The sequence below is a fragment of the Haliotis rufescens genome, unplaced genomic scaffold, assembly GCF_023055435.1.
Source record: "Haliotis rufescens isolate VD_foot unplaced genomic scaffold, xgHalRufe1.0.p SCAF_7, whole genome shotgun sequence".
Classification (NCBI taxonomy): domain Eukaryota; kingdom Metazoa; phylum Mollusca; class Gastropoda; order Lepetellida; family Haliotidae; genus Haliotis; species Haliotis rufescens.
Genome location: NW_025964361.1, coordinates 23474890 through 23501354, shown reverse-complemented (window position 1 = coordinate 23501354; position 26465 = coordinate 23474890). Strand labels below are relative to the sequence as shown.

The window sequence follows — 26465 nt, the reverse complement described above, 5'->3', positions numbered from 1 at the left end:
TTACACACAAACCAACTACAACACAGCTGTGTGTGTGTGTGTGTGTGTGTGTGTGTGTGTGTGTGTGTGTGTGTGTGTGTGTGTGTGTGTGTGTGTGTGTGTGTGTGTGTGTGTGTTAACTAATTTCTCAAAACACATAATGTGTCCCTATATGCCACACGAAACCATGGGTGAGTTGATCTCACTGTATCTACTAGTCCCCCAGACCAAACATGAGATATGCCTCCACTCCAGTCCCTCTACTTGCTTTGTAACTGTGTGACGTGGGTATTCTATAGTCTATTATGTATGTTGGTGTAAACTTGTCTTGTGAGATCCAGGTCTTTGTTGTGTAAGTACTTACTGTATACACTGTCCATCACAATTAAGTATATGCATAGATGCAGGGTGTATCACATTGTATCATAATAAGTACTTACTAATTGCAGGGTGTATCACGTTGTATAATAATAAGTACTTACTAATTGCAGGGTGTATCACATTGTATCATAATAAGTACTTACTAATTGCAGGGTGTATCACGTTGTATAATAATAAGTACTTACTAATTGCAGGGTGTATCACATTGTATCATAATAAGTACTTACTAATTGCAGGGTGTATCACGTTGTATAATAATAAGTACTTACTAATTGCAGGGTGTATCACATTGTATCATAATAAGTACTTACTAATTGCAGGGTGTATCACGTTGTATAATAATAAGTACTTACTAATTGCAGGGTGTATCACATTGTATCATAATAAGTACTTACTAATTGCAGGGTTTATCACATTGTATTATAATAAGTACTTACTAATTGCAGGGTGTATCACATTGTATTATAATAAGTACTTACTAGTTGCAGGGTGTATCACATTGTATTATAATAAGTACTTACTAATTGCAGGGTGTATCACATTGTATCATAATAAGTACTTACTAATTGCAGGGTGTATCACATTGTATTATAATAAGTACTTACTAATTGCAGGGTGTATCACATTGTATTATTATAAGTACTTACTAATTGCAGGGTGTATCACATTGTATCATAATAAGTACTTACTAATTGCAGGGTGTATCACATTGTATAATAATAAGTACTTACTAATTGCAGGGTGTATCACATTGTATTATAATAAGTACTTACTAATTGCAGGGTGTATCACATTGTATTATAATAAGTACTTACTAATTGCAGGGTGTATCACATTGTATTATAATAAGTACTTACTAATTGCAGGGTGTATCACATTGTATTATAATAAGTACTTACTAATTGCAGGGTGTATCACGTTGTATAATAATAAGTACTTACTAATTGCAGGGTGTATCACGTTGTAAAATAATAAGAACTTACTAATTGCAGGGTGTATCACATTGTATCATAATAAGTACTTACTAATTGCAGGGTGTATCACATTGTATCATAATAAGTACTTACTAATTGCAGGGTGTATCACATTGTATCATAATAAGTACTTACTAATTGCAGGGTGTATCACATTGTATCATAATAAGTACTTACTAATTGCAGGGTGTATCACATTGTATTATAATAAGTACTTACTAATTGCAGGGTGTATCACATTGTATTATTATAAGTACTTACTAATTGCAGGGTGTATCACATTGTATCATAATAAGTACTTACTAATTGCAGGGTGTATCACATTGTATCATAATAAGTACTTACTAATTGCAGGGTGTATCACATTGTATTATAATAAGTACTTACTAGTTGCAGGGTGTATCACATTGTATTATAATAAGTACTTACTAATTGCAGGGTGTATCACATTGTATTATAATAAGTACTTACTAATTGCAGGGTGTATCACATTGTATCATAATAAGTACTTACTAATTGCAGGGTGTATCACATTGTATTATAATAAGTACTTACTAATTGCAGGGTGTATCACATTGTATCATAATAAGTACTTACTAATTGCAGGGTGTATCACATTGTATTATAATAAGTACTTACTAATTGCAGGGTGTATCACAAATAACATTATTAACTCCTTACTTTATGCAAGCTGCATCACAGTTAAGTATATATCACAATTTAGTATTGTCACTATGCAGTGTGAATCACAATTAAGTATGTACAATATGCAGGGTGTATCACAATTAAGTATTTACAAATTGCAGGGTGTATCACAATTAAGTATTGACAATATGCAGGGTGTATCACAATTAAGTATTTACAATATGCAGGGTGTATCACAATTAAGTATTGACAATATACAGGGTGTATCACAATTAAGTATTTACAAATTGCAGGGTGTATCACAATTAAGTATTTACAAATTGCAGGGTGTATCACAATTAAGTATTGACAATATGCAGGGTGTATCACAATTAAGGAATTTACTATATGCTGGGTGCAGTGCCAATTTCTAATGTTGCGTCTACATGCTCTACATTCTACTAGCCCTTGAAACCTTTACAAGCCATGGGCTAGTGTTTATTTCATTGCAACATAAACTGATGTAAGCATGCATCCTAAGGCCAGGCAGAGAGTTCACGGTTCACTCTTGAGTCAGCTCCGCTCAATGTTGTGACATGATGTAACGGTGACTTCTTACTCGAGTCTGTGCTGCATTGCCAGATATCAGACACACTCATGTAGCAGGTAGTGGAGGGATTATTTGAAGGTACCAAAAATTGTTAGATTTTCATTAAAATTTTTTAAAGTGTGTGTTGGAGGCATTATCATGATTACAGTTGTGTATTCACATTTTCTTAAAATGACAGTTTCACAACCTGCCAAGGGTGTTGTTGTAACCTGGGCCAGTTGCACAAGCAATCTTTGTGCTGTGATTTTCATAAGTCTATGTTGCCTGTTCTCTAGTCTCAGTTCTGTGTTCTTTGATCTCTGTTCCATGTTCTTTGATCCCTGTTCTCTGATCTCTGTTCCATGTCCTCTGGTCTCAGTCCCAACATTGATACCTTCACACTATGTAAGTCAGATTATGGGTTTTTCAGATATATTATTGTCGGGATGATTATCAAGGTGAATTTCAACTACATGTACTGCAAACATATTGTAATAATCATCATGATCATGATAATATTGCAATACTTACCCTACTATTGACTACTGTAAGGCAATGAATGAAATCATGAGCATTGATCCACTTCATTATGGGACCTGTGAAGATCCGGGGTAGAATAGGTCTTCAGCAACCCATGCTTGCTGTAAAGGGCGACTATGCTTGTCGTAAAAGTTGACTAACGGGATCAGGTGGTCAGGCTCGCTGACTTGGTTGATGCATGTCATCGATTTCAATTGCGTGTATCAATGCTCATGATATTAATCACTGGATTGTCTGGTCCAGACTCGATTATTTGCAGACAGCCGTCATATAGCTGGAATATTGCTGAGTGCGGCGTTTAACAACCAACCAAACCCACTTCATCATGGCACAATGATATGCAGTCAGCGAAATCACAAAGCCTGATCACCTTAGTTTAGCCGACTCTTACAACAAGCATAGTTTACTGCATGTACCGGGGACCAAATCTAACTCAGAGTGCCTACAGATGGCTGACATGGATGTATGTTGTAAACATTATTCTGACTTAGCATCTCCAGGGTGTAGTGTATAGAGCATCTGCCCGCAAAGTAGAAGGTTGCATCTTCCCAAGGCAAAGGAGTTAACTGACTATGAAAGTCCAGTTTCCACCCTTGCTGAACTAGGCTGGCATTAATGGAGTTATATATTGGCTGGACTAACTGAGTCTATGCATAGTCCAATCAAAATCACGTAATGAATTTGACAGCCGGTTCGTAAACCACCATACAGAATTCACTCACTTGATGCCACAAATATTTTCCAAATCATTCATGTTGTTAATCAGGTTGCACACGTGATTTGATGCATTTTGATTATCAATCAGATCATTTTGACAGGGCACTGCCAATTTATTTGCAGCAAATGTAAATGATATGAGAGGTGCAATCTGATTGGTCAATAGGAGAGACATAACCCGTAACAGACACTTGGAAGGTTAGGGGTTCGATCCCCGGCCGCATCATACAAAAGGACATAAAAGGTACATATTGTTACCCTGCCTGGTGCTTGGCATTACAGGGATAAAACAAGGACTGGTCGGCTCTGAGTCATTGTGTGTGAGGGTGGCAATAAGTGTTCACATTAAACTGAGGCATAGCATCTCAGTGGGCTAGCTCTGTAAAACTGGACTAGTACAAGCAGCACTATATGAGTGGAATAATCTTGGAAGTCGACATTAAACCCTCACCTCTGATTGAACATGTTAAAAAACAAATGGTAAAATGTGTAGAACATGATTGAAATTGACCTTTGTCAAATGTCAGGAACACTCACTGGCAAATTCTGGTATTTTCAATTATTCAAGTACGGTAATTAAGATCACTTTTTCTTTCAAAATTGTGTCAAAAATGGATTTCTCAGCATTATGTTTCTGTTTCATGTTTCAGTGTACAGTATGAGAGCGCTGCAGTGAAGCCATGTGAGTATCCACGCCATTGAATATATTGAATATCAGGATGCAGGAGATGAAACATGAAAACAAGCCAGTCCAAACCCTAAAGTTTTCATCATGGCAGGCCCAAATAATGTAGTGGATGTACAGGTTGCAGGGATTATCCTGGAAATCTTTACCTATGAGAGAAAATCTCCCCTGGTCCAAAAGCAATGAGATTTTTTGGCGTGTGATGAGATTTTGCTAATTTTCAGAGATATTTCATATTCACACAGTGTGGAAACTGTATTTGATTTTTGGTACTTGTGACTCAAATAATATTGCAAGTAATATTACTAGATTATATAGATATATCCTATTTTCGAACATTAATTATTCCACTGCGAAAACATGTATTTAAAAATATTATCATTCGTATTAACACAAAATTACATTCAACTTACATTTCTGTTCTACTTAAGAATAAATTACACTAATATTTATTTATTTCTGTTCATTGTTGACTTGATAGGGAATTATTCGCGAGGACAATTATAGATCGTTTAGGAGGCATGTTTACTACCATCAGCTGTTGGCATGCAGGAGACAACAATCTGCAGTTATCAAATTTGGACAATGTGTGTTTAGATCGTAATTCAATATATTTAGAGTGATGACATGAAATAGCGACGACATGAAATAGCGACTGTTGAATGGTATAACAGTTTGTTGGCAAAAAATATATTATTTACATTGCAGTGCTTTCATCAATTTCGCCGTCTTATTTCCGTCTGAAGTGTGTACCATATCAGAGGCCGGGTCTCTGAGCGTATCAGATGAAATCTTATCAATATGCACTTTTCAATTAATTAATCAATTAATCAGTTCATTATACAACGACTATTGCTCCAGCAATGTCCAGGTTCACCCTCTTGTTTAATTAGCAACAATTAAGTCATTTATTTCACACAGAAGGCGGCGTGTTTGCCATGTGCAGCAGCCAGAAAATGTTTACGAGTAACCGGAAGTTGAAAAGACAGTTGACATTCACAATGTTTAAGAGTTACATTTGAATGATTAAGTCACAGTTTTCAATTTGTATGGACAAATTTGGAAGCAAACGTATCGTATCGTGTTGGGCTACTAGAAAAAGTTCAAAATTTGTAATTCACGCACGGTGGCCATTCTTGCACGAGGGTACGTTCATGAAAGCTCTTCCACTGGTGCCGTCACTGGCTAGGCAGATCTCATCTAAAATACAATCGTTTCTCATCTGCAATTTGTAGATTATTATGGAGAAAGAGTTGTATTTATATTCATTTAGTTTTTGTTTTGCTGTCATTCCAAAATTGAAAGTTGCTCGTGTTTTGAAACTTTACCCGTGATTGCCTTTTTTTCTCTTGATTTCTGCACGGACGCACATACATGTAGTTCAACGTCTTTGATTTCTGCTAGGATTTAAGTCCTAAAAAAATATGTTTAATGACTTGGATTTGTAGATCACGGAATAACATTTTTGTGCGCTACCAAAGTGTTTAGTTTGTAAAAACAAACACTTGTTTGCCAATCGGGGGTAAAAAAATGTTGCGCACTCCGCCATTGTCAGCTGATGCAAAGCTTCATGCAGTGATATAGGAATCGGTAATGCACAGTATTAAGAGATACAAATGTAGCATGCAATGTTGCGAGTATGCCAATCGCTGTTTCGATTGACAACATTTGACGATTGAATAAACAAGTGTGTAAGTTTTGTATTGACATTTTTAGGTACCGTAGATAAATTTATTCGACCAATACGACATTTTAGATTTTTGTTGGTGAAAATGAGAGTGTTACTGCAGATAAAGCTATTGAAAGCTCTTCGCAATTTTCAATCGCGCTGATTGAATGTTGATGCGATATCTACGACAACAATGCGAGAATATCGCGGAATCGCGGGCTAAGTCAATCCCTGAGGTTGGCTTGTCAGTGTTGGCTCGTTGGAATGTCATTGTTGGCTTGTCAGTGTTGGCATGTTGGCTTGTCAGAGTTGGCATGTTGGCTTGTCAGTGTTGGCTTGTTGGCTTGTCAGTGTTGGCTTGACTCAGTGATGGCTTGTCAGTGTTGGCTTGACAGTGTTGGCTTGTAAGTGTTGGCTTGTTGGCTTGTCAGTGTTGGCTTATTGGCTTGTCAGTGATGGCTTATTGGCTTGTCAGTGTTGGCTTATTGGCTTGTCAGTGTTGGCTTGACTCAGTGATGGCTTGTCAGTGTTGGCTTGACAGTGTTGGCTTCTCAGTGTTGGCTTGTTGGCTTGTAAGTGTTGGCTTGTTGCCTTGTCAGTGTTGGCTTATTGGCTTGTCAGTGTTGGCTTGACAGTGTTGGCTTCTCAGTATTAGCCTGACAATGTTGGTTTGTTGGCTTGTCAGTGTTTGCTTGACTCGGTGATGGTTTGACAGTGTTTGCTTGACAGTATTGGCTTGTTGGCTTGTCTAGTTGGCTTGTCAGTGTTGGCTTGACAGTATTGGCTTGATGGCTTGACAGTATTGGCTTGACAGTATTGGCTTGTCAGTGTTGGCTTGACAGTGTTGGCTTCTCAGTGTTGGCCTGACAATATTAGTTTGTTGGCTTGTCAGTGTTTGCTTGACTCAGTGATGGCTTGACAGAGTTGGCTTGTCTAGTTGTCTTGTCAGTGTTGGCTTGACAGTATTGGCTTGACAGTGTTATTTATACTTTCCCACAAAACTCACAAGGAAGTTTCAGTCCTACAATCTCACTACTTGGCAGGGTAACATACCAGAGAGTCAGTGAAACAGGTTTGACCCACTGAGCATGGTGAGTGTGTAATTGGTGACGCGTGGGGGAACTTGTTCAAGGGTCAGGAAGCTCATGTTTGTGCAAGTACATCATACACAGTTCCTGTACCTTGTGTTTAGGATGGGCACTGGTTTTACGATGGGTTTCAGTGTTTTACGTGTTTTACTCAGGTTAAGCATGAACGTCAAGGGGTCACAGCCCTCATGTTTAGTTGGCCATTAGGGGTTCCCAGAATCCAATATTACACAAGCCTCAAGGACCCTAGGATCCCCTTAGGTTCCGAACAGTTGTTTTGTAATGAATGTTGGGCTGATATTTTATAAGTTATTTTTGTGTGTTACCATTTTGTCCAAAATTGGTGTGAAGATGCGGGTTTCAATTCCCACATGGGTACAGTGTGTGAAGCCCATTTCTGGTGTCACCCGCCATGATATTGATGGAATATTGCTACAGGCGATGTAAAACCAAACTCACTCATTCACTCAAGTTGTGTTTTTCATCAACTTGTTTGTTAAAAAATATTTGTACTATTTAAATTTATGAATACATGTAAATGCTGTATTAATGTAGAGATTTCTCAAAGATATGAGGGGTGGCTGAAACGTTTTAAGCCTAACTTTCATCGACTGTGACGGAGTTGGCTGTCATAAATATTTTTCAACATAAAAATGATGCTGGAGTGCTCGGATCCTGCTAGTGGTGGTCAGGCTCACTGAAATGGTTGATGCATGTCATTGATCCCAATTGCGAGGATCAATGCTCATGATATTAATCACTGGATTGTCTGGTCCAGACTCGATTATTTACAGACTGCCGTCATACAGCTTGAATATTGCTGAGTGCGGCGTTAAACAACAAACCAACCAACCAAACTCGTTTAAAAAGACCTCTTCAGCAGTCCTCTTTGCCTGATTGTGGTGAATCCAAGACGCATCCAATGGTACAAATTGCTCAACAAAATCAGCTGAGTCTGCAAGAAAACATCATTCTCATGAGAGGTGATAAAGCTGGAGCATTTCTAATCAGAAGCCTTGGAGCCCAACGTGCTGAAACCGTTGTCATGCCCAGTTCATTCCCCTGAATGTTCTCAACTCTCTCATGAGGGATCTCTTCTGTACTGGGTGTGTGATGTGTGATCGTCCTCAGTTGTATCATGTATTTTATTGACAATTTCCTTAATGACAGCAGTTGAAAGTTTTCCTGATCTTGGATCATCTTCAGACTCTTGAACTCCACTGCCCACCTGTTAAGAGCAGCAAGGGAAGGCGCATCATCCCCTAAAGTTGACACCATGTCCGCATGGATGGCTGTTGCTGGGACCAGGGTTAGAATAGATCCCCAGTACCCCGTTGTTGGAACTGAGGTGAGAATAGGTCCTCAGCACCCTGTTGCAGGGACCAGGGTTAGAATAGGTCCCCAGTACCCTGTTGTTGGAACTGAGGTTAGAATAGGTCCCCGGCACCCTGTTGCTCAAACCGAGGTTAGAATAAGTCCCTGCTCCCTGTTGCAGGGACCAGGGTTAGAATAGGTCCCCAGTACCCTGTTGCAGGGACCAGGGTTAGAATAGGTCCCCAGTACCCCGTTGTTGGAACCGAGGTTAGAATAGGTCCTCAGCATCCTCTTGCAGGGACCAGTGTTAGAATAAGTCCCTGCTCCCTGTTGCTGGGACCAGGGTTAGAATAGGTCCCCAGTTCCCCGTTGTTGGAACCGAGGTTAGAATAGGTCCTCAGCATCCTCTTGCAGGGACCAGTGTTAGAATAAGTCCCTGCTCCCTGTTGCAGGGACCAGGGTTAGAATAAGTCCCCAGTACCCTGTTGCAGGGACCAGGTTTAGAATAGGTCCCCAGTACCCCGTTGTTGGAACCGAGGTTAGAATAGGTCCTCAGCATCCTCTTGCAGGGACCAGTGTTAGAATAAGTCCCTGCTCCCTGTTTCTGGGACCAGGGTTAGAATAGGTCCCCAGTTCCCCGTTGTTGGAACCGAGGTTAGAATAGGTCCTCAGCAGTATAATAATAATGAGATAATAAAAGAATTCATATAAAGCTCAAATGTTCACGCAACAAAGCATGCTCAAAGTACTGACAACTCACATACATATGTAAATTAGTGTTAAGTGGTGGAGTTGTTAAAGAAAAATGTTGAAGTCTTGACTTGAGCAATATCAAGTGATGGGGGCTGTTCTGAGGGAAGAACATTTCATATCTGTGTAGCAGTTACTTCTAAAGTTTGAGCACTAAAGAATTTAAGTTTCCATGTGGGAATGACAAGATGAAGTTTGTCACCAGACCACAAGTTCCTAGATGGCTGTACACATGGACAAGGTCCTTGGGATTAGGCCGAGCTTTCCATTTACACACTTGTACATAAGGGTTAGCAACTTGAAGTCAGCCAATGGAGAGATCATAACACTACAGTAGAGCTTGTTCTTTCTGCGTGGATGGAGCGAGGTCTACACATCTAAGTACTGTTTTCCTCACATTGTTTTGGTAGTTATTGCTATCCAATTTATAAATACTTCACCATTATTATCCTGACTGTGAGCATTTGGTGTTAGGAACCTTTATAAACAGTGGGGTGTAGTGAACTGAAAAAAATTACGTGCTGAATGTCAGATTTCAAAGTGTGTCATAGTTAGTAATATTTATGGTTGACCTGTCCCCAGGTTAACTTTGACCTCTGCAGTAACTGTTATTTGAGACTCGTTGATTGAAGTCAGTTTATTCAGAGTGGGAAAGGGTGAATTACTCAGACTGATTGAGTCATGCCACTTCCTACTGGACTAGTTGCATAGCATTGCCCGGATGTTTCTATGCAGGCTTTGATAATCCCATGTGCTGTCATCCGAATCCATTAATGTGAAACTGTGATTGTACATGTTGGCCATGTTTTGTTGATGTTAGTAAGAATTTGTGTAGGTGTACAGTCAACGTCTCCCTATCCCTAGAAAATAAATTAATAAATATATCCAAACTGAAGTTGAGAATGATTTGGCAAGTCGAAACTGTCTCAGCTTCTGAAATTAAGAATTGTTCTTGGCTCTATTTGGATTATATTTTGTGGTTTGTGGATATACGTTTTTAAATAAGATACCTTTGTTTCTGGGAATAAATGCTCATCTAAGTCACCGTGAAGGGGGTCCTGAGGGTTTGGGGAGAGAGTCACAAGGGCCTGAAGTCAGTTAAGTGGGGGTCCTTTAGTCAGTAAAAAATACCAAGTGTTGAATCTTAATTGCAAAATCATCTCTATACGAATGCAGATTGTCTGACTGTAGGGAGACATGGGGCCACCTGGTTCTGCTTTTGTTTCTTTACTGCATTTCATGTTTTGCAAGTACTGAACACTGATAAGGAAATTTTAGCATGATTACGATAAACTGTAAGGTTTTAATTTTTGCCAAGCTTTTTTTTATGTTTATCAATTTGAATCATATTACCTTTACGATAGTTTTTTTAAGGGTTTTAGGCCAAACTGTGTACCCATCAAAGCTTTCTGGGATGAGTCAAAATCATGCAGCCAACAAAACACCTTCTATGGAAGCCTTGGTGCTTTGCTTGAATTGACGGGTTCTGGGGGTCTTGTCATGAACCTGATGTTAACAGGTAAAGATTTAGGGAGCCTAGGAATATCCTCAAGTACCCCAGGACCCCTCTAATTTCAAACACTGATTGTGTATTCATTGATAGTATTATCATAGTTATTGATCTGCATATTTTGGATACAATGAGTATCACCATCATGACCATGACTAAGATCGGATTGACGCACAGTACACACAAACTTATATGGATTGCAAAGTTTGCTCATGAACATTGTTAAAACATCCCTTTTGGTTTTGTTATCATGGTGGTTTTTTTCAGATAGCACCAGTATGTGCTCAGGATGTTGAGTTTCAATAATGGCTTTCCAGTGATCAGGATGTTAGCTGAACTGTTGGTGTTGAAATCATTATATTATTTGTGCATGAAGTGAAATAATATGTACTGATACAGAATGTAGTGTATCTGGTATTGTATCACTGATTTTATTGATTCTGTGCTTCAGTGAATCATTTAATCCTTGAAAGTTACAAGTGAACCACCAGCACAGGTTATTGGTTCCCCAGGTTGTTGGTTGTTCAAGGTTATTGGTTTCCTCAGGTTGTTGGTTGTTCAAGGTTATTGGTTTCCTCAGGTTGTTGGTTGTTCAAGGTTATTGGTTCCCCAGGTTGTTGGTTGTTCAAGGTTATTGGTTTCCTCAGGTTGTTGGTTGTTCCAGGTTATTGGTTTCCCCAGGTTGTTGGCTGTTCAAGGTTATTGGTTTCCCAGGTTGTTGGTTGTTCAAGGTAATTGGTTTTCCCAGGTTGTTGGTTGTTTAAGGTTATTGGTTTCCCCAGGTTGTTCGTTGTTCAAGGTTATTGGTTTCCCAGGTTATTGGTTGGTCTAGGTTATTGGTTTTCCCAGGTTGTTGGTTGTTTAAGGTTATTGGTTTCCCCAGGTTGTTGGTTGTTCAAGGTTATTGGTTTCCCCAGGTTGTTGGTTGTTCAAGGTTATTGGTTTTCCCAGGTTGTTAGTTGTTTAAGGTTATTGGTTTCCCCAGGTTGTTGGTTGTTCCAGGTTATTGGTTTCCCCAGGTTGTTGGTTGTTCAAGGTTATTTGTTTTCCCAGGTTGTTGGTTGTTCAATGTTATTGGTTTCTCAGGTTGTTGGTTGTTCAAGGTTATTGGTTTCCTCAGGTTGTTGGTTGTTCAAGGTTATTGGTTCCCCAGGTTGTTGGTTGTTCAAGGTTATTGGTTTCCTCAGGTTGTTGGTTGTTCAAGGTTATTGGTTCCCCAGGTTGTTGGTTGTTCAAGGTTATTGGTTTCCTCAGGTTGTTGGTTGTTCCAGGTTATTGGTTTCCCCAGGTTGTTGGCTGTTCAAGGTTATTGGTTTCCCAGGTTGTTGGTTGTTCAAGGTAATTGGTTTTCCCAGGTTGTTGGTTGTTTAAGGTTATTGGTTTCCCCAGGTTGTTCGTTGTTCAAGGTTATTGGTTTCCCAGGTTATTGGTTGGTCTAGGTTATTGGTTTTCCCAGGTTGTTGGTTGTTTAAGGTTATTGGTTTCCCCAGGTTGTTGGTTGTTCAAGGTTATTGGTTTCCCCAGGTTGTTGGTTGTTCAAGGTTATTGGTTTTCCCAGGTTGTTAGTTGTTTAAGGTTATTGGTTTCCCCAGGTTGTTGGTTGTTCCAGGTTATTGGTTTCCCCAGGTTGTTGGTTGTTCAAGGTTATTTGTTTTCCCAGGTTGTTGGTTGTTCAATGTTATTGGTTTCTCAGGTTGTTGGTTGTTCAAGGTTATTGGTTTCCTCAGGTTGTTGGTTGTTCAAGGTTATTGGTTCCCCAGGTTGTTGGTTGTTCAAGGTTATTGGTTTCCTCAGGTTGTTGGTTGTTCCAGGTTATTGGTTTCCCCAGGTTGTTGGCTGTTCAAGGTTATTGGTTTCGCAGGTTGTTGGTTGTTCAAGGTAATTGGTTTTCCCAGGTTGTTGGTTGTTTAAGGTTATTGGTTTCCCCAGGTTGTTCGTTGTTCAAGGTTATTGGTTTCCCAGGTTGTTGGTTGGTCTAGGTTATTGGTTTTCCCAGGTTGTTGGTTGTTTAAGGTTATTGGTTTCCCCAGGTTGTTGGTTGTTCAAGGTTATTGGTTTCCCCAGGTTGTTGGTTGTTCAAGGTTATTGGTTTTCCCAGGTTGTTGGTTGTTTAAGGTTATTGGTTTCCCCAGGTTGTTGGTTGTTCAAGGTTATTGGTTTCCCCAGGTTGTTGGTTGTTCAAGGTTATTTGTTTTCCCAGGTTGTTGGTTGTTCAATGTTATTGGTTTCTCGGGTTGTTGGTTGTTCAAGGTTATTGGTTTCCCCAGGTTGTTGGCTGTTCAAGGTTATTGGTTTCGCAGGTTGTTGGTTGTTTAAGGTTATTGGTTTCCCAAGGTTGTTGGTTGTTCAAGGTTATTGGTTTCCCCAGGTTGTTGGTTGTTTGAGGTCATTGGTTTCCCAAAGGTTGTTGGTTGTTCAAGGTTATTGGTTTCTCAGGTTGTTGGTTGTTCAATGTTATTGGTTTCCCAAGGTTGTTGGTTGTTCAAGGTTATTGGTTTCGCAGGAAGTTGGTTGTTTAAGGTTATTGGTTTCCCCAGGTTGTTGGTTGTTCAAGGTTATTGGTTTCCCAGGTTGTTGGTTGTTCAAGGTTACTGGTTTTCCCAGGTTGTTGGTTGTTCAAGGTTATTGGTTTCCCCAGGCTGTGGTTTGTTCAAGGTTTTGGTTTCCCAGGTTATTTGTTGTTCAAGGTTAATGGTTTCCTAGGTTGTTGGTTGTTCAAGGTTATTGGTTACCCAGGTTGTTGGTTGGTCTGTCTAATCGATACACAACATAATGTTTAGGTATTTGAAAATGTAGGCTATACTTATGATCCAATGAATACAGTAGACAATTAATGCCCAAGATACTGTTACTGTGAATATGGACATACCTCCTTTTAGTCCTTTGGGATGATATAAGAAAAGATTCCAATTCTACTGGTCCTATTGATACCATATTATGAGTTGTAGTTAGGAATCTGGGACTAGTGCTAGTTTCTAAAGCTAATATAACACAGACAGTGCTGTCTCTTCCCCACTTTGACAGTGACCATGGTGATACGGTAGATTATGTAATAACCTGCAGCTTTACGATATAACTGTCCCCTGAGCAGAAATAAAAAATACCTGTAAATATTTCAAGAGCTACTGGAATGTTGACGGTTGCTTTGCATGACTTGCCGGGTCACTGTCAAGGGGATTTTACTGTCTGTGTGTGAATTTCCTGACTGAATGTCTTAATTTTGGCAAATCTTGATGATTCACAATCCTAAGTGTTTGTTGGCATGGCCAGTGCTCATTAAGTGAACATAGGAAAAACTCACTTGACAGCTTCCACTTGCAGAAATAGAGTAGGCTCAAGGTCATGTTTTTATGGGCTGGTAAATATTTCTTCTTATTAGCATGCAGATATAGCAAAGTGGCTTGTGTGTCTGGAGCCTGGGTTTGACTCCCAGTATTGGTGCTCCCCTTCTCCATGTTGGTGCAATTATCAGGATGATGCCAAAGTAAATGGTGTGAGGCTGTAAATTATAATCTAATTATCAATGATTATGGCCCAATGCTTAATCATTTGAACATCTCATGCTAATGGCTATACTGGCTTTCTGTTGACAGTCTTGAATGTTAATGTGAATTGATATCACTATTAGCTGACTGTCATTGCATTTTGATTGTTCATGGGGTGGGAGTTAATTTTATTGAGTCAGCAATATTCTATTACTATCAAGAGTCTGTAAATATGTGGGATTCCGAGTCAAAGGTGGTCCCAAAAACCGATAGTGACCCCTTATGTCGAACTGTTAACATGCCCCAATAGTGACCCCTTATGTCTACCTGTTAACGAGACCCAATAGTGACCCCTTAAGGTGAACTGTTAACATGCACCGATAGTGACCCCTTATGTCGAACTGTTAACACGCCCCAATAGTGACCCCTTAAGGTGAACTGTTAACGAGACCCAATAGTGACCCCTTAAGGTGAACTGTTAACATGCACCGATAGTGACCCCTTATGTTGAACTGTTAACATGCACCGATAGTGACCCCTTATGGTGAACTGTTAACATGACCCAATAGTGACCCCTAAAGGTGAACTGTTAACATGCCCATATAGTGACACCTTAAGGCGAACTGTTAACTCGCCCAAATAGTGACCCCTTAAGGTGAACTGTTAACATGCACCGATAGTGACCCCTTATGGTGAACTGTTAACATGACCAATAGTGACCCCTTATGGTGAACTGTTAACATGACCCAATAGTGACCCCTTATGGTGAACTTTTAACATACCCAATAGTGACCCCTTAAGGTGAACTGTTAACATACCCAATAGTGACCCCTTAAGGTGAACTGTTAACACGCCCCAATAGTGACCCCTTAAGGTGAACTGTTAACATGCACCGATAGTGACCCCTTAAGGTGAACTGTTAACATGACCCAATAGTGACCCCTTATGGTGAACTGTTAACATGCACCGATAGTGACCCCTTATGGTGAACTGTTAACATGCACCGATAGTGACCCCTTAAGGTGAACTGTTAACATGCACCGGTAGTGACCCTTTAAGGTGAACTGTTAACACGACCCAATAGTGACCCCTTATGGTAAACGGTTAACATGCACCGTTAGTGACCCCTTAAGGTGAACTGTTAACATGCACCAATAGTGACCCCTTATGGTGAACTGTTAACACGCCCCAATAGTAACACCTTAAGGCGAACTGTAAACATACACCGATAGTGAACTGTTAACATCAGAGCTCCAGATAAGCTGCGTATCTGCGTATACGCATCAGAAACGCAGAAATACGCAGTAAAATAAAATCCAAGTGTATGAAATACGCAATGAACATTACAGATACGCTACAAAAATAAAACGTGTGCGTATCATCAAAATATTGTGAAGTAACCCTGCGTATTCGATTAGCAAATCAGCAACTTTATTTTGAAATTATAAACGGGCATTCCGTCAACCTTGCCAAACTCCACGATGACAGTTACATCATGATCATTTGCCATGACACTTTCTTGTTGAAGTATCGTGGTATTTTTGAGTCCTATAAAGCTCTCGAACCCACACGACACCAGTTTGCAGGGACTAGATGAATAGTGTTTTTAAATATTTAACTTAAATACCCACATGTGTAAAAACTAGTCGGTAACAGAAATTTAAATACCCAGATAGAATTACTGATACCCAATGATTTTAAAATGCATGGGTAAATGCATGGGTAAAATAATCACAACACCAAAAGCTTATCTGGAGCTCTGTAACATGCACCGATAGTGACCCCTTATGGTGAACTGTTAACATGCCCCAATAGTGACCCCTTAAGGCGAACTGTTAACATGCCCCAATAGTGACACCTTATGTCGAACTGTTAACATGCCCAGATAGTGACCCCATATGGTGAACTGTTAACATGTACCAACAGTGACCCTCTATGGTGAACTGGTAACACGCCCCAAAAGTGACCCCTCAAGGCGAACTATTAACATACCCCAATAGTGACCCCTAAAGGCGAACTGTTAACATGCCCATATAGTGAACTGTTAACATGTACCAACAGTGACCCTCTATGGTGAACTGTTAACATGATCCAATAGTGTCCCCTTAAGGTGAACTGTTAACATGTACCAATAGTGACCCCTTATGGTGAACTGTTAACATGACCCAATAGTGACCCCATATGGTGAACTGTTAACACGCCCCAATAGTGACCCCTTAAGGTGAACTGTTAAAATGCCCCAATAGTGACCCCTTAAGGTGAACTGTTAACATGTACCAATAGTGACCCCATATGGTGAACTGTTAACACGCCCCAATAGTGACCCCTTAAGGTGAACTGTTAAAATGCCCTGATAGTGACCCCTTATGGTGAACTGTTAACGTGACCCAATAGTGACCCCATATGGTGAACTGTTAACACGCCCCAATAGTGACCCCTTAAGGTGAACTGGTAACAAGTACCAATAGTGACCCCTTATGGTGAACTGTTAACATGACCCAATAGTGACCCCTTATGGTGAACTGTTAACACGCCACAACAGTGACCCCTTAAGGTGAACTGTTAACATGGCTAGATAGTGACACCTTGGGCTACACAAAACGGAAAGTAATTATCTCAATAACAGAGTTGAGTTTAAGTGATTCACAACCAGCAGGTGACAGTCCATGGGCGGCCATTCGGTAAAAAAATACAAAGTTGAAAAAAAGGACAAAAGTATGCAATTAAGGTCAAATATTACGAATAAAGAACTAAATGTTACTACTAAAGGTCAAAATACAATATTAATAGTCAAATGTTACGAAAAGACGTTATAAGAAAAGAAAGAACAATGTGTACGAAAGAACGTCAGTGAGCACGAAAGGACGTTTTCAATAAAGAACGTCAGTGAGCACGAAAGGACGTTTTCAATAAAGAACGCCAGATGGTGCTGCAATTTGTAAAACATTCCGAGTGTAATTGTGCACCTCGGCATGCAGTTATCAATGTACACAAGACTTATTTATTCGTGTATAATACGTGTGTTATATGCATCCTTAATTGTGGGAAATTAGATTCTGGAAAAATACATCTGTCGTATATATACAGGCTGTCAGCATAAACCACGAAATTTGCGATCTTTTAACCCCGGTTTTTTTCACCAAAATAATATTCTAATAAGAGCCCCCTATTTCTAATTTTGAGAGCGCCCTGGGCGCTTATTATGTCGAATACGCTATGTGTACTACATAGTGTAATAAATATAACTTATCATTTTTATTTTACTATTCTTCCTGTAAGTAATGCTATGATATCAATGGTATATTGACTTTATGTGGAGATGATGTTTGAAACTAGTAGTAAAAGAGACTGAAAAAAGATGGATGTTAAATCAGCCTACCCTAGCTGCATTGCTGGTAATATTTCAATACTTGACATCGAGGCTGAAGGTGTTTTCATAACTTATCTGTAAAGCCAAAGTTAAACTTCCTTCTTCTCTGCCCCTTGACCTGTCATGCCTATTGCTTGCTTTGTTTTCAGTTCTTCTGTTAGTCATGTTCCATCACAGCTACCATGACCACATCGTCAGTCATAGATGATGGAGAAACATAGTTTCTGAGCCTGTGCAGTGGGGATGACATTTACTCCTCCACTTGATCACATCATGGTCGTCAAACACACCCTAGGTCACCATGACCTTGTCAGTTTCACTTGTTTGACATTTGTTGTTGTCTTGTCATGTAGTTTTGATCTCTTACGAATTGATTGGGTGGTAGCCTAGTGGGTATAGCGTTAGCTCATCACGCTTAAGGCCTGGGTAGGATTCCTCACATGGGTACTATATATGAAGCTTATTATCTGGAGTCTCCCGCTGTTATGTTGCTGGAATATTGTTAAAAGCGGCGTAAAACCATCCTCAGTGGCTTACAAAATTCAGGTCTTTTGCATTTTCTACTTCACTGAAACCTACAAGCGCTCAACGAGTATGGTGCTGACAAACCAAGAATCATAATCAGGGCGAATCTGGGATTTGAACCCATGATCACAGGATCCTGGCCTGGCTGAGAGGGGCAACTCTGTGTAGCTCTTCGGCCTGTGCCACCGTATTGTTGTGACTTGGCTTTGATGGACATTGTAATTGCTGTGTTGGTGGGAATGCATGATTTAAAGGGCAGCCACTGCCAGATGCATATGAGATGGGCAAAGGGTAAAACTGTCTGCAACACTTAGAGGGGGAGAAATATGACTGGGAGGTTAGGGAGGGTTGGTTATACACAAATTGAGACATGGGATATCGCAAAATTTGCATACTGTGCCACAAGAAATTGTTTCTTGGTGAAGTGGATGAATTTGCACTTCAGTGGCACATGCAGTGTGATCGGCAAGAGATGACAGCCTGGATTGCCACTGTAGTACTCCTAGTTCCTACTACTTCCTGTTTCTGGGCAGTTAGGACTATAGTAATGAAAGCAACGATTGTGTTATTATGCCCTGCCACAAAGCGGGAGGGGGAATATAGGAATAGGTTCTGTACTTAGGCTCAAATACGAGTAGCGTCCATTTCTGAAGTAGAACTAGGAAACCGTTCAATGTTTTATTATGAAACTTTGCACATGTAACAAACACTTGCTGAACTGGTGCCTTTTGCTGTTTTGGTATTTCTAAAAAATATATTTCTTGCATTTCCTAGGCAACAAACCGGACTTATACAAAAATACGACTAAAATTCGTTTCCAGAGCATAACTCGGAAAACGTTTAATATTTTATTATGGAACTTGGCAGATATATCAAACAGGCTGAACTGGTGCCTTTTGCTTAGTCATTGGCAACAAGTTCGACAGGTTCCTATCATTTAGTGTTCTTTTCTGGCACATATATCCATATTTATTTACATATATTTTCCATGAAACTTCTTGCAGTAGCATGAGTGAGCTGGTCTCATTAGGGTTGCAAACTGGCGGTAGCGCACTAGCCAGAGTCACTTGGTCTCATTAGGGGTGCAAACTGGCACTATTAACATGAGTACCGAAATTGTCATGCTTTTTTTTATTTTCTACAAAATTTTCTACACAGGGTTATCTGAGAGCTTACATAATTACCTAAGTGAGATATTGTCTGTTTGTTTGTTTTTTAACACTGCACTCAGCAGTATTCCAGCTACGGTATATGATGGCGGTCGGTAAAAAAATCAAGTCTGGGCCAGATAATCCAGTGATTTACATCGTGAGCATTGACCTACACAACTGGGATACGATGACAGGCATCAACCAAGTCAGAGAGGATAACCACCCGGTCTCGTTAGGCGCCTCTTACGGCAAACATGGGTTGCTGAAGCACTTTTCTAACCCAGATCTTCACGGGCATAGCTGAGATATATCATACTTGACAAAGGAAAATTGCGATATATGAACTTGTACAATGTATATGGTGAATGGTGAAAATAAACACAAGTCACAATTTACAAGTGGCACACGAACAACCCTACTTCTTCACAGTTGGTTTAATAATTCTTTTAGTGCTTGCAATTAGCATTTAGGCCATTCACAAAAAGTTCCAGTGAACTTGTCAAGACTGATGCCGTAATAGGTTTGTTCAGGAGTTACCTCCCCTTTCTCATCTCAGTGTTTATTCACTATCATATGAACAAACAAAATTCTAATGTGCCCCTGGGTGGGAGATAATGATAACACTGTTTTCTTGTTGAAATGGAGGAACATACTTTGAATGTGTCGGTCCAAACCCGAGAGTACATTTCAGTTTGATTCATCATGGGGCCTTAAAAACTCTGAATGGGTCTTCCATGGACCAGACATATGTCTCACATTTTGAGAGTTGTTAGAGAGAAAGGCATTAAAAAGCTGCAGCGAGTATTATAGCTACAATTGACTGAGATTCGGAATGGGCCAGAACATGTCAGGTCTCTGTCATGAGTGACATTTGTTTGCCAATCGAACAAGTTACAAAAAATCCTTCCAACATCTTAGAAAAAATGTATGCCAGAGAGCTGTGCCTTGGTGTGATTTTTGATGGCTATATGTTGTTTCAGGTTTGTTCAAAGCATCATGATTGATAAAAAAAGATAAACAATCTTTGAAAATTTAACCTTAAGTCTCAGACAGTTGAAACTGAAGTATAATCTATGGCAAAAACTATGGCATGTTGTCATGCCTATGCTGATGGAATAGAAAATGGGATGGATGAAAATAATATGGAGATAACATTCACAGAAGACTTCTAAACTCATAAGAAACAATCAAGTTTTGGAGAGTCACAGATATACACAAAGTCGTGGGATTCAGTATTTTTGCCCTGTTTTAAATTGAAACTGAAGCTGTTTTCTCTCTTTCAGGCTTGTGACTTGGCCTCAAGTGCCGAACCTATCGTGCCTATGAGCATGACTAAGTGTTTGTGTGGGGAGCCATTTCAACTGTTGGTGATGCTGTAGTCAGTCAGATGTAACTTCCTTCAGCCTCAGTAACTGGACAATGGCAAATGTATCTGAGTACAACTTGCCTGTCTACTCATTTGTATTTATAACATATCTACAACTTGATGCAGTTAACAACTATCTACTTCCTGTATGACTTTGGCTGCCCTACCACAAGCTGCCGCCTTGATGTGGGACATTCCTAATTTGGCAGTCCCAGGAACTATATTTTGTTGTGATTCATGTTCAGATGTCACCAGTTCAATGGCCTGTGTCAGTTGGTCTCATTAGGGGTGCAAACTGGCGGTAGCGCAGTAGCATGAGTCAGCTGGTCTCATTAGGGGTGCAAACTGGCATTAGTGCAAAAGCCTGGTCAGTTTGGTAAGGACTACAGGACTAGTGCCAATTTCTAACGCTGCCGCAATAGCATGAGTCAGCTGGTCTAATGTTGAAGTAATGGTTCAGGCTTTTCAGTATTCGGGTAAGAAACAGTTAACATGTTTAAGTTACAGTCAGTTCTTCCCCACCATGTGATGTAAGGGAGATCACTCTAATTCACGGAAGTGCTTATTCTATGGTTACACAAGAATCTGATCAATGTTATTGTCAGATGTAAGTCTGGGATTGATACTGATGTGTTGTGATGGTAATGTGTGAAAGTGGTTGGAAGGATGTGTGTCAGTTACTGGGAACAATGCTTATTAATAACAACATTTACTTGAAGTTTCACTAGTCCAGATAATCCCCCCTTTAAGTTTAAGATATATATTGTACGAAAGAGGGGGAAGGTTGAACCAAGGCCTGATCTCTTCCTGTTTCCAGAGCCTGTGTTGACATTGTAAATCTGAAGGCTTACACTATGTTGAAAATGAAATGCGTGTTCTATTTTATCTGGGATCATTACTCAGACATGAGGACAGGGTATATTTCTAAGCTCATTAAAGAGACATACACCTTTCATACACTTACATATCTCTTAAACATGGTTGTTATGTGGAAAACAGATGGGGCGGTGAGTAGCCAAGTGGATGAAGTGTTCGCTCGTCACGATGAAGACACGGGTTTGGTTCCCCACATGGGTACAATATGTCAAGCTCTTTCACTCACTCACTCACTCACTCACTCACTCACTCACTCACTCACTCACTCACTCACTCACTCACTCACTCACTCACTCACTCACTCACTCACTCACTCACTTTTAAACAGCCTTATGGTTACATCAAGTAAACAAATTGTTGAAACTTTAAACCAGTAATGTAAGTCATTTGCACTGACTGTGTTTTGCCCTTGTGTTTAATGAAATGTCTGTGTGAATATGTAACAGTTTTATATTGTTTCAGATGCTGTGGACTCTCGTGAAGTCATGATGTCATGTGACTAAAGCAAGAACCATGACGGACAAGTCAAAGCACCCTGGTGGTGGTGCAAGTGGGGGTGCTCATGGTGGGCCACCAGCATTGCCGCCCAAACTCAGCAGTGGGTCTTTCCGACAGTCGGAAGAGTTACTTGGAGGCCCATCTACCAACAGCAGACCTGTACCCAAACCTCGTAGAAATGTCTCGAAGACGGCACTGTCACCAACCACCTCTGACCCAACTGCAAGACCAATTCCCAAACCGAGGCCTAGGACAATGTCAAAGGAGAAAATTCTCTCGGATCTTCCTGACCACCCCAAAGGCCGAACGGGCAGTTTGGATGAGTCTCTGCTGCCCCCAGATGCAGAGGAGGCAGCCAGAATGGTGGAAGACATGGTACAGGCTGAGATGGATGCCCTGAAGCCAATTGACAAGAACCCAATCTATGACTTTGAGGAGTTTGTGGGCAACAGACCTGAAAAGCAGGTTCTTGGACAGAGTGTTCTCAAACCTGAAGTTGTCAGTAATGCTGATACAACAGCTGCATCACATGGTGGTCCGGCACCCCAACCTTGTCCTGCAGCTGTAACCGAAGACCTTTACTATAATGTTGGCTCTGATATGTTTGGGCTGCGACGATCTGACCCTGATGGAGCTACAGAACCTACCAACATCTCTGATGGACAACATCAGAAGGTTCAACCTGAAGCTGCTGTACTGAACAAATATGGAACTGTAAATGATGATCAGTTGTTTGGATGGCAACATCATGCAATGCAAGGTCCCTCTAAAGAAGTTGATACATTTAGTGCTATGAGGGGTGCAGCCAAGATGCCAGAGGCTGTGGGTGGTGATTTGTATACCAATTTTGACAGTTCCCAGACAGGTGACTTGATGGCCAATGCAGATGGGGAGGAGGATGAGTCTGTTTATGAACCCGTGTGGATGGGAAGCGCCAAATCAAAACCTCCCCTTCCACCTCCAGCCCTTCCAGCAGAGAAGCGACCTTTGGACAACCCAAAAGACACGTTTCTCTTGAAATTTATTCCAGGAAAGACTACTGATGTTTCTGCAACTAGTGAGTCCAGTACTGATGATCTAATGGCCAAGCTGAACATTAAGGATCGGTGGGGGGAATATGCATCCCTTGACCCTCGGGCCTCAATTGTATACGAGCAGCCCCCGCCTCAACACCCCCCTCCGCCGCTTCCAGCCGACACACACATCATCTCCAGTGCTCCACCCGTTCCTCCCAGACCAAGCGAAAGGTCGTCTGACGACAAGGCAAATGCCCCACCCACACCATCAGCACTTTTTGCCAATCTGGAGACACCGAAAACTGTGCCTCTTGAAGATGACCCTTTCAAGTACTCCGACTTTGCCAATGAGTGTTATGAGTTTAACAAAGTTGGGACTAAAACTGAAGGTGGCTGGCCATCTGCATCAGCTCAGCCGGTTCAGTCGGAGGATGTGTATGAACCATTTCCTGAAAGTCAGCAGGACAGCTTTGACCCATTTGGCCTTGGTCTCCAAAGTAACCAGCCACTTAGTTCTAGTCAGTGGGCAGCTGCAGCGACAGCACCAGCTGCAGCAGCAGCAGTGAGAAGCGAGTCTCCAAGCAGGCTCTCCCTGTCACAAGTACCACCACCACCTTTCAAGGATGACATGTACACCAAAGTGAACAAGCGAGCTGTACCTCCGGAAAACCTCTACGCAGTGGCGCAAGACATGGGTAGGTACATTCATTGTACATATGGGTTGGGGGCAGGGGTCCGGAAAATTTAAAATCCCAATCGGACATTTGCATTTAGGCCATGCCCCCTTCAAATAGCGTATTTTCGTGCGACTTTTCACACACATTACAAGTTGTTACGTACAGTGTTCCCTCGTTATTGAGCGTTTCGGTTATAGCGCGGTAGGCATGGCTCCCAAATTTTACTAAAATATTTAGTAAACTCAAGTTTTCCAATGACACAATGTTTTCCCCCATCTCAGAAAACATTATCAGCTGATCACTGCGATCACGTAACACCGGAAATACAAGTCAACAAATCCGAACTGAAGAACGCAATTTAATCCTATCATTATAATCTCTGGTAATAAAAAAAATTGTTCACTGTTTATCTGGACTAGAGTTTGCAATATATTGATTAATATTATTCAATATTTCATTCAATAATTATAATAATGTTTACAATAATTTCGGCGAAAGTGATCGGTAGATCGCATAACTCACCGTCATTTACAGCAACCACAGTCAGATTACCGCTATTGACGCCTTGAAACGAACTTTAGTTGCAAGAGAATGGATACACATATCATAAATGCAGTACCATGACTCGCTAAAAGTCATATTTGAGGCAGTTTGACTATTAAATGTCAACATAACGTTTTCGCAATCGAAATACATGTAGCGCGAGAAGTCCCTGTTGTGACTGGTCAAAATTGTTCCATACGTCAAAAAATATCCTGCATACCATCTGTACCAAAGTGCTACGCTTATGGTTCTTATATATTTGGTGGAAGTTTCAACTCAAATAACACGATGTTGGAATATATTCTTCCAGATAAAATAATACTTTCAGATACAATTTCTTCCCACCATTGCATCAAAATTCTTTAAAGTGGTATCACTGGGTACATTTTAACTGAATCACTGGTAGATTGGGAGGAAACGTGTGCACAGCTGATTGCTATTTCCGGCTTAGTTTACGAGAAAATACACACGGTAATCTTAATCTCTGCATATGAAACAATGCCTTTGAGAGCAGGAAATACATTTTAAATGGTAAAATCATCATGTTTAGTGATGTTTTATATCAAATTAAATACTTTTATTGACCAAGTTTGTTATGACTGTTTATACGTTGAAGGGATACGATAACGCTCATCAATTATTTGGACCCCGAAGGTAGCGTTGTTTGTTTTTTAAATGTCCGGACAGATAAATTTAAATGTCCGGTAAGCAATATTTTAAATCGGACATTTGAGATTCCCAAACGGACATGTCCGGCGCATTTGACCGTTTCCGGACCCCTGGTTAGGGGGGGCTGCCATCTATGGTGCCGCAATTCGCTGTGCAGAATTTTTGTCGGTTTGGAAACATAGATTCGCCCTGATTATGTCTCTGTGTGTGTCAGCACCATACCTGTGCTGGTAGGTTTTTTCAATTTTGTAAATGTGTAAAGCCTGCACCTCTTTACACCTTCATATAACAAAACATTCTGAAGTCCCTTCTTATATATATATCTATATATAGGCTCTCTCACAGAATCATCACTACAGATAAATGTACGCAACAATACGAAATTAATAATTAATTCTTGATAATAATGCAACACAAACACTGCCCATTCCATTGTCAGCCAATCAAATGCAACGGAAACACTTGCAATTCATTTATATGAGCTTAAAACATCAGAACAAATTACACACTGACAGAGTTTGAGGAGTTATCTCCCTTTGTTCACAGTAAACTTCATCTTTGTCAAGACTACTTATCCACAAACACAAGGCTGCACATGATTTCACACCCCTTTATGATCTCCCTTTATTGTTCCCTGCCACGATGGAGTTGGGGGCGAGCATACTCAAATGGGATCCGAGCTGTCTGTGTGTCTGTCAGTGTGTCCCAAAATTGTTTCTGGAGCAGAACTCGAAAACTATGCGCATGATGAGGGCTTCATTTACTAAATTTGTTTTTTATAATCACCAAAAAAATGTAGTTGTGCATTTTGCTGTATTGTTTCCTCAATATTTTTTTTTCTTTATGCCATGGTTTCCTTGGATATGACAATGAGTTTGGACTTTGTCACTGAAATTGAGTTCGGTAAAGGTATTATTTCCGCAGATGAATTAAAAAAACTATCAGCATGATTAGGGCAATGTTTCTGAAACTTAGTACAAACATTTGACAAAAATGGTAATTAAGCTATTATTGTTTGCTATGTGTTTGTATTTTTTTCTTCTGTTTCCATGGATATGATATTTGGACTTAATTTTTGTGAACAACCTGGGCTACATTTACAAGACATGGTACACACTGTATCTGTGCCTTTTGCTATTATGGTTTCTGAAAAACAATTCTATGGGTATATGCTTTTGTTTCCAAGGCAGCACATTGGCAACATACAGTCAAGTCCTGTAAATCCGACAGTCAGCTTTTCCAAAACTATTGATGGAAACCGATTAAATCAGTGCTATTTAGACCAGTTAATCCGACAGTCCTGCTCTCCGATTCCGACACACCTAATTTGCAACAGATTGCTGAAACCACTCATTGATCAGTTTTGTTAATCCGAAAATGATCAACTTACTCTGTGGACATCTGCCAGTGAGTACCCAGCCCCATGTATTTATGCAAGCCAAGTGGCTGGATATTGCAATTGCTGCAGA

At 40.3% G+C, this 26465-nt stretch overlaps 1 protein-coding gene across 3 annotated transcripts in view; it reads left to right on the top strand.

Moving 5' to 3' along the window:
* LOC124137455 (arf-GAP with Rho-GAP domain, ANK repeat and PH domain-containing protein 2-like) overlaps positions 1-26465 on the top strand; it is a 126541-nt gene that overhangs the window by 6829 nt on the left and 93247 nt on the right. For all 3 annotated transcript variants that reach the window (XM_046503747.2, XM_046503746.2, XM_046503745.2), the window contains exons 2-3: positions 4455-4486; positions 22056-23802. In XM_046503747.2, coding sequence (XP_046359703.2) covers positions 22107-23802 — 1696 coding nt within the window. In that variant the 5' untranslated portion in view covers positions 4455-4486; positions 22056-22106. The remainder of the gene's footprint in view (positions 1-4454; positions 4487-22055; positions 23803-26465) is intronic.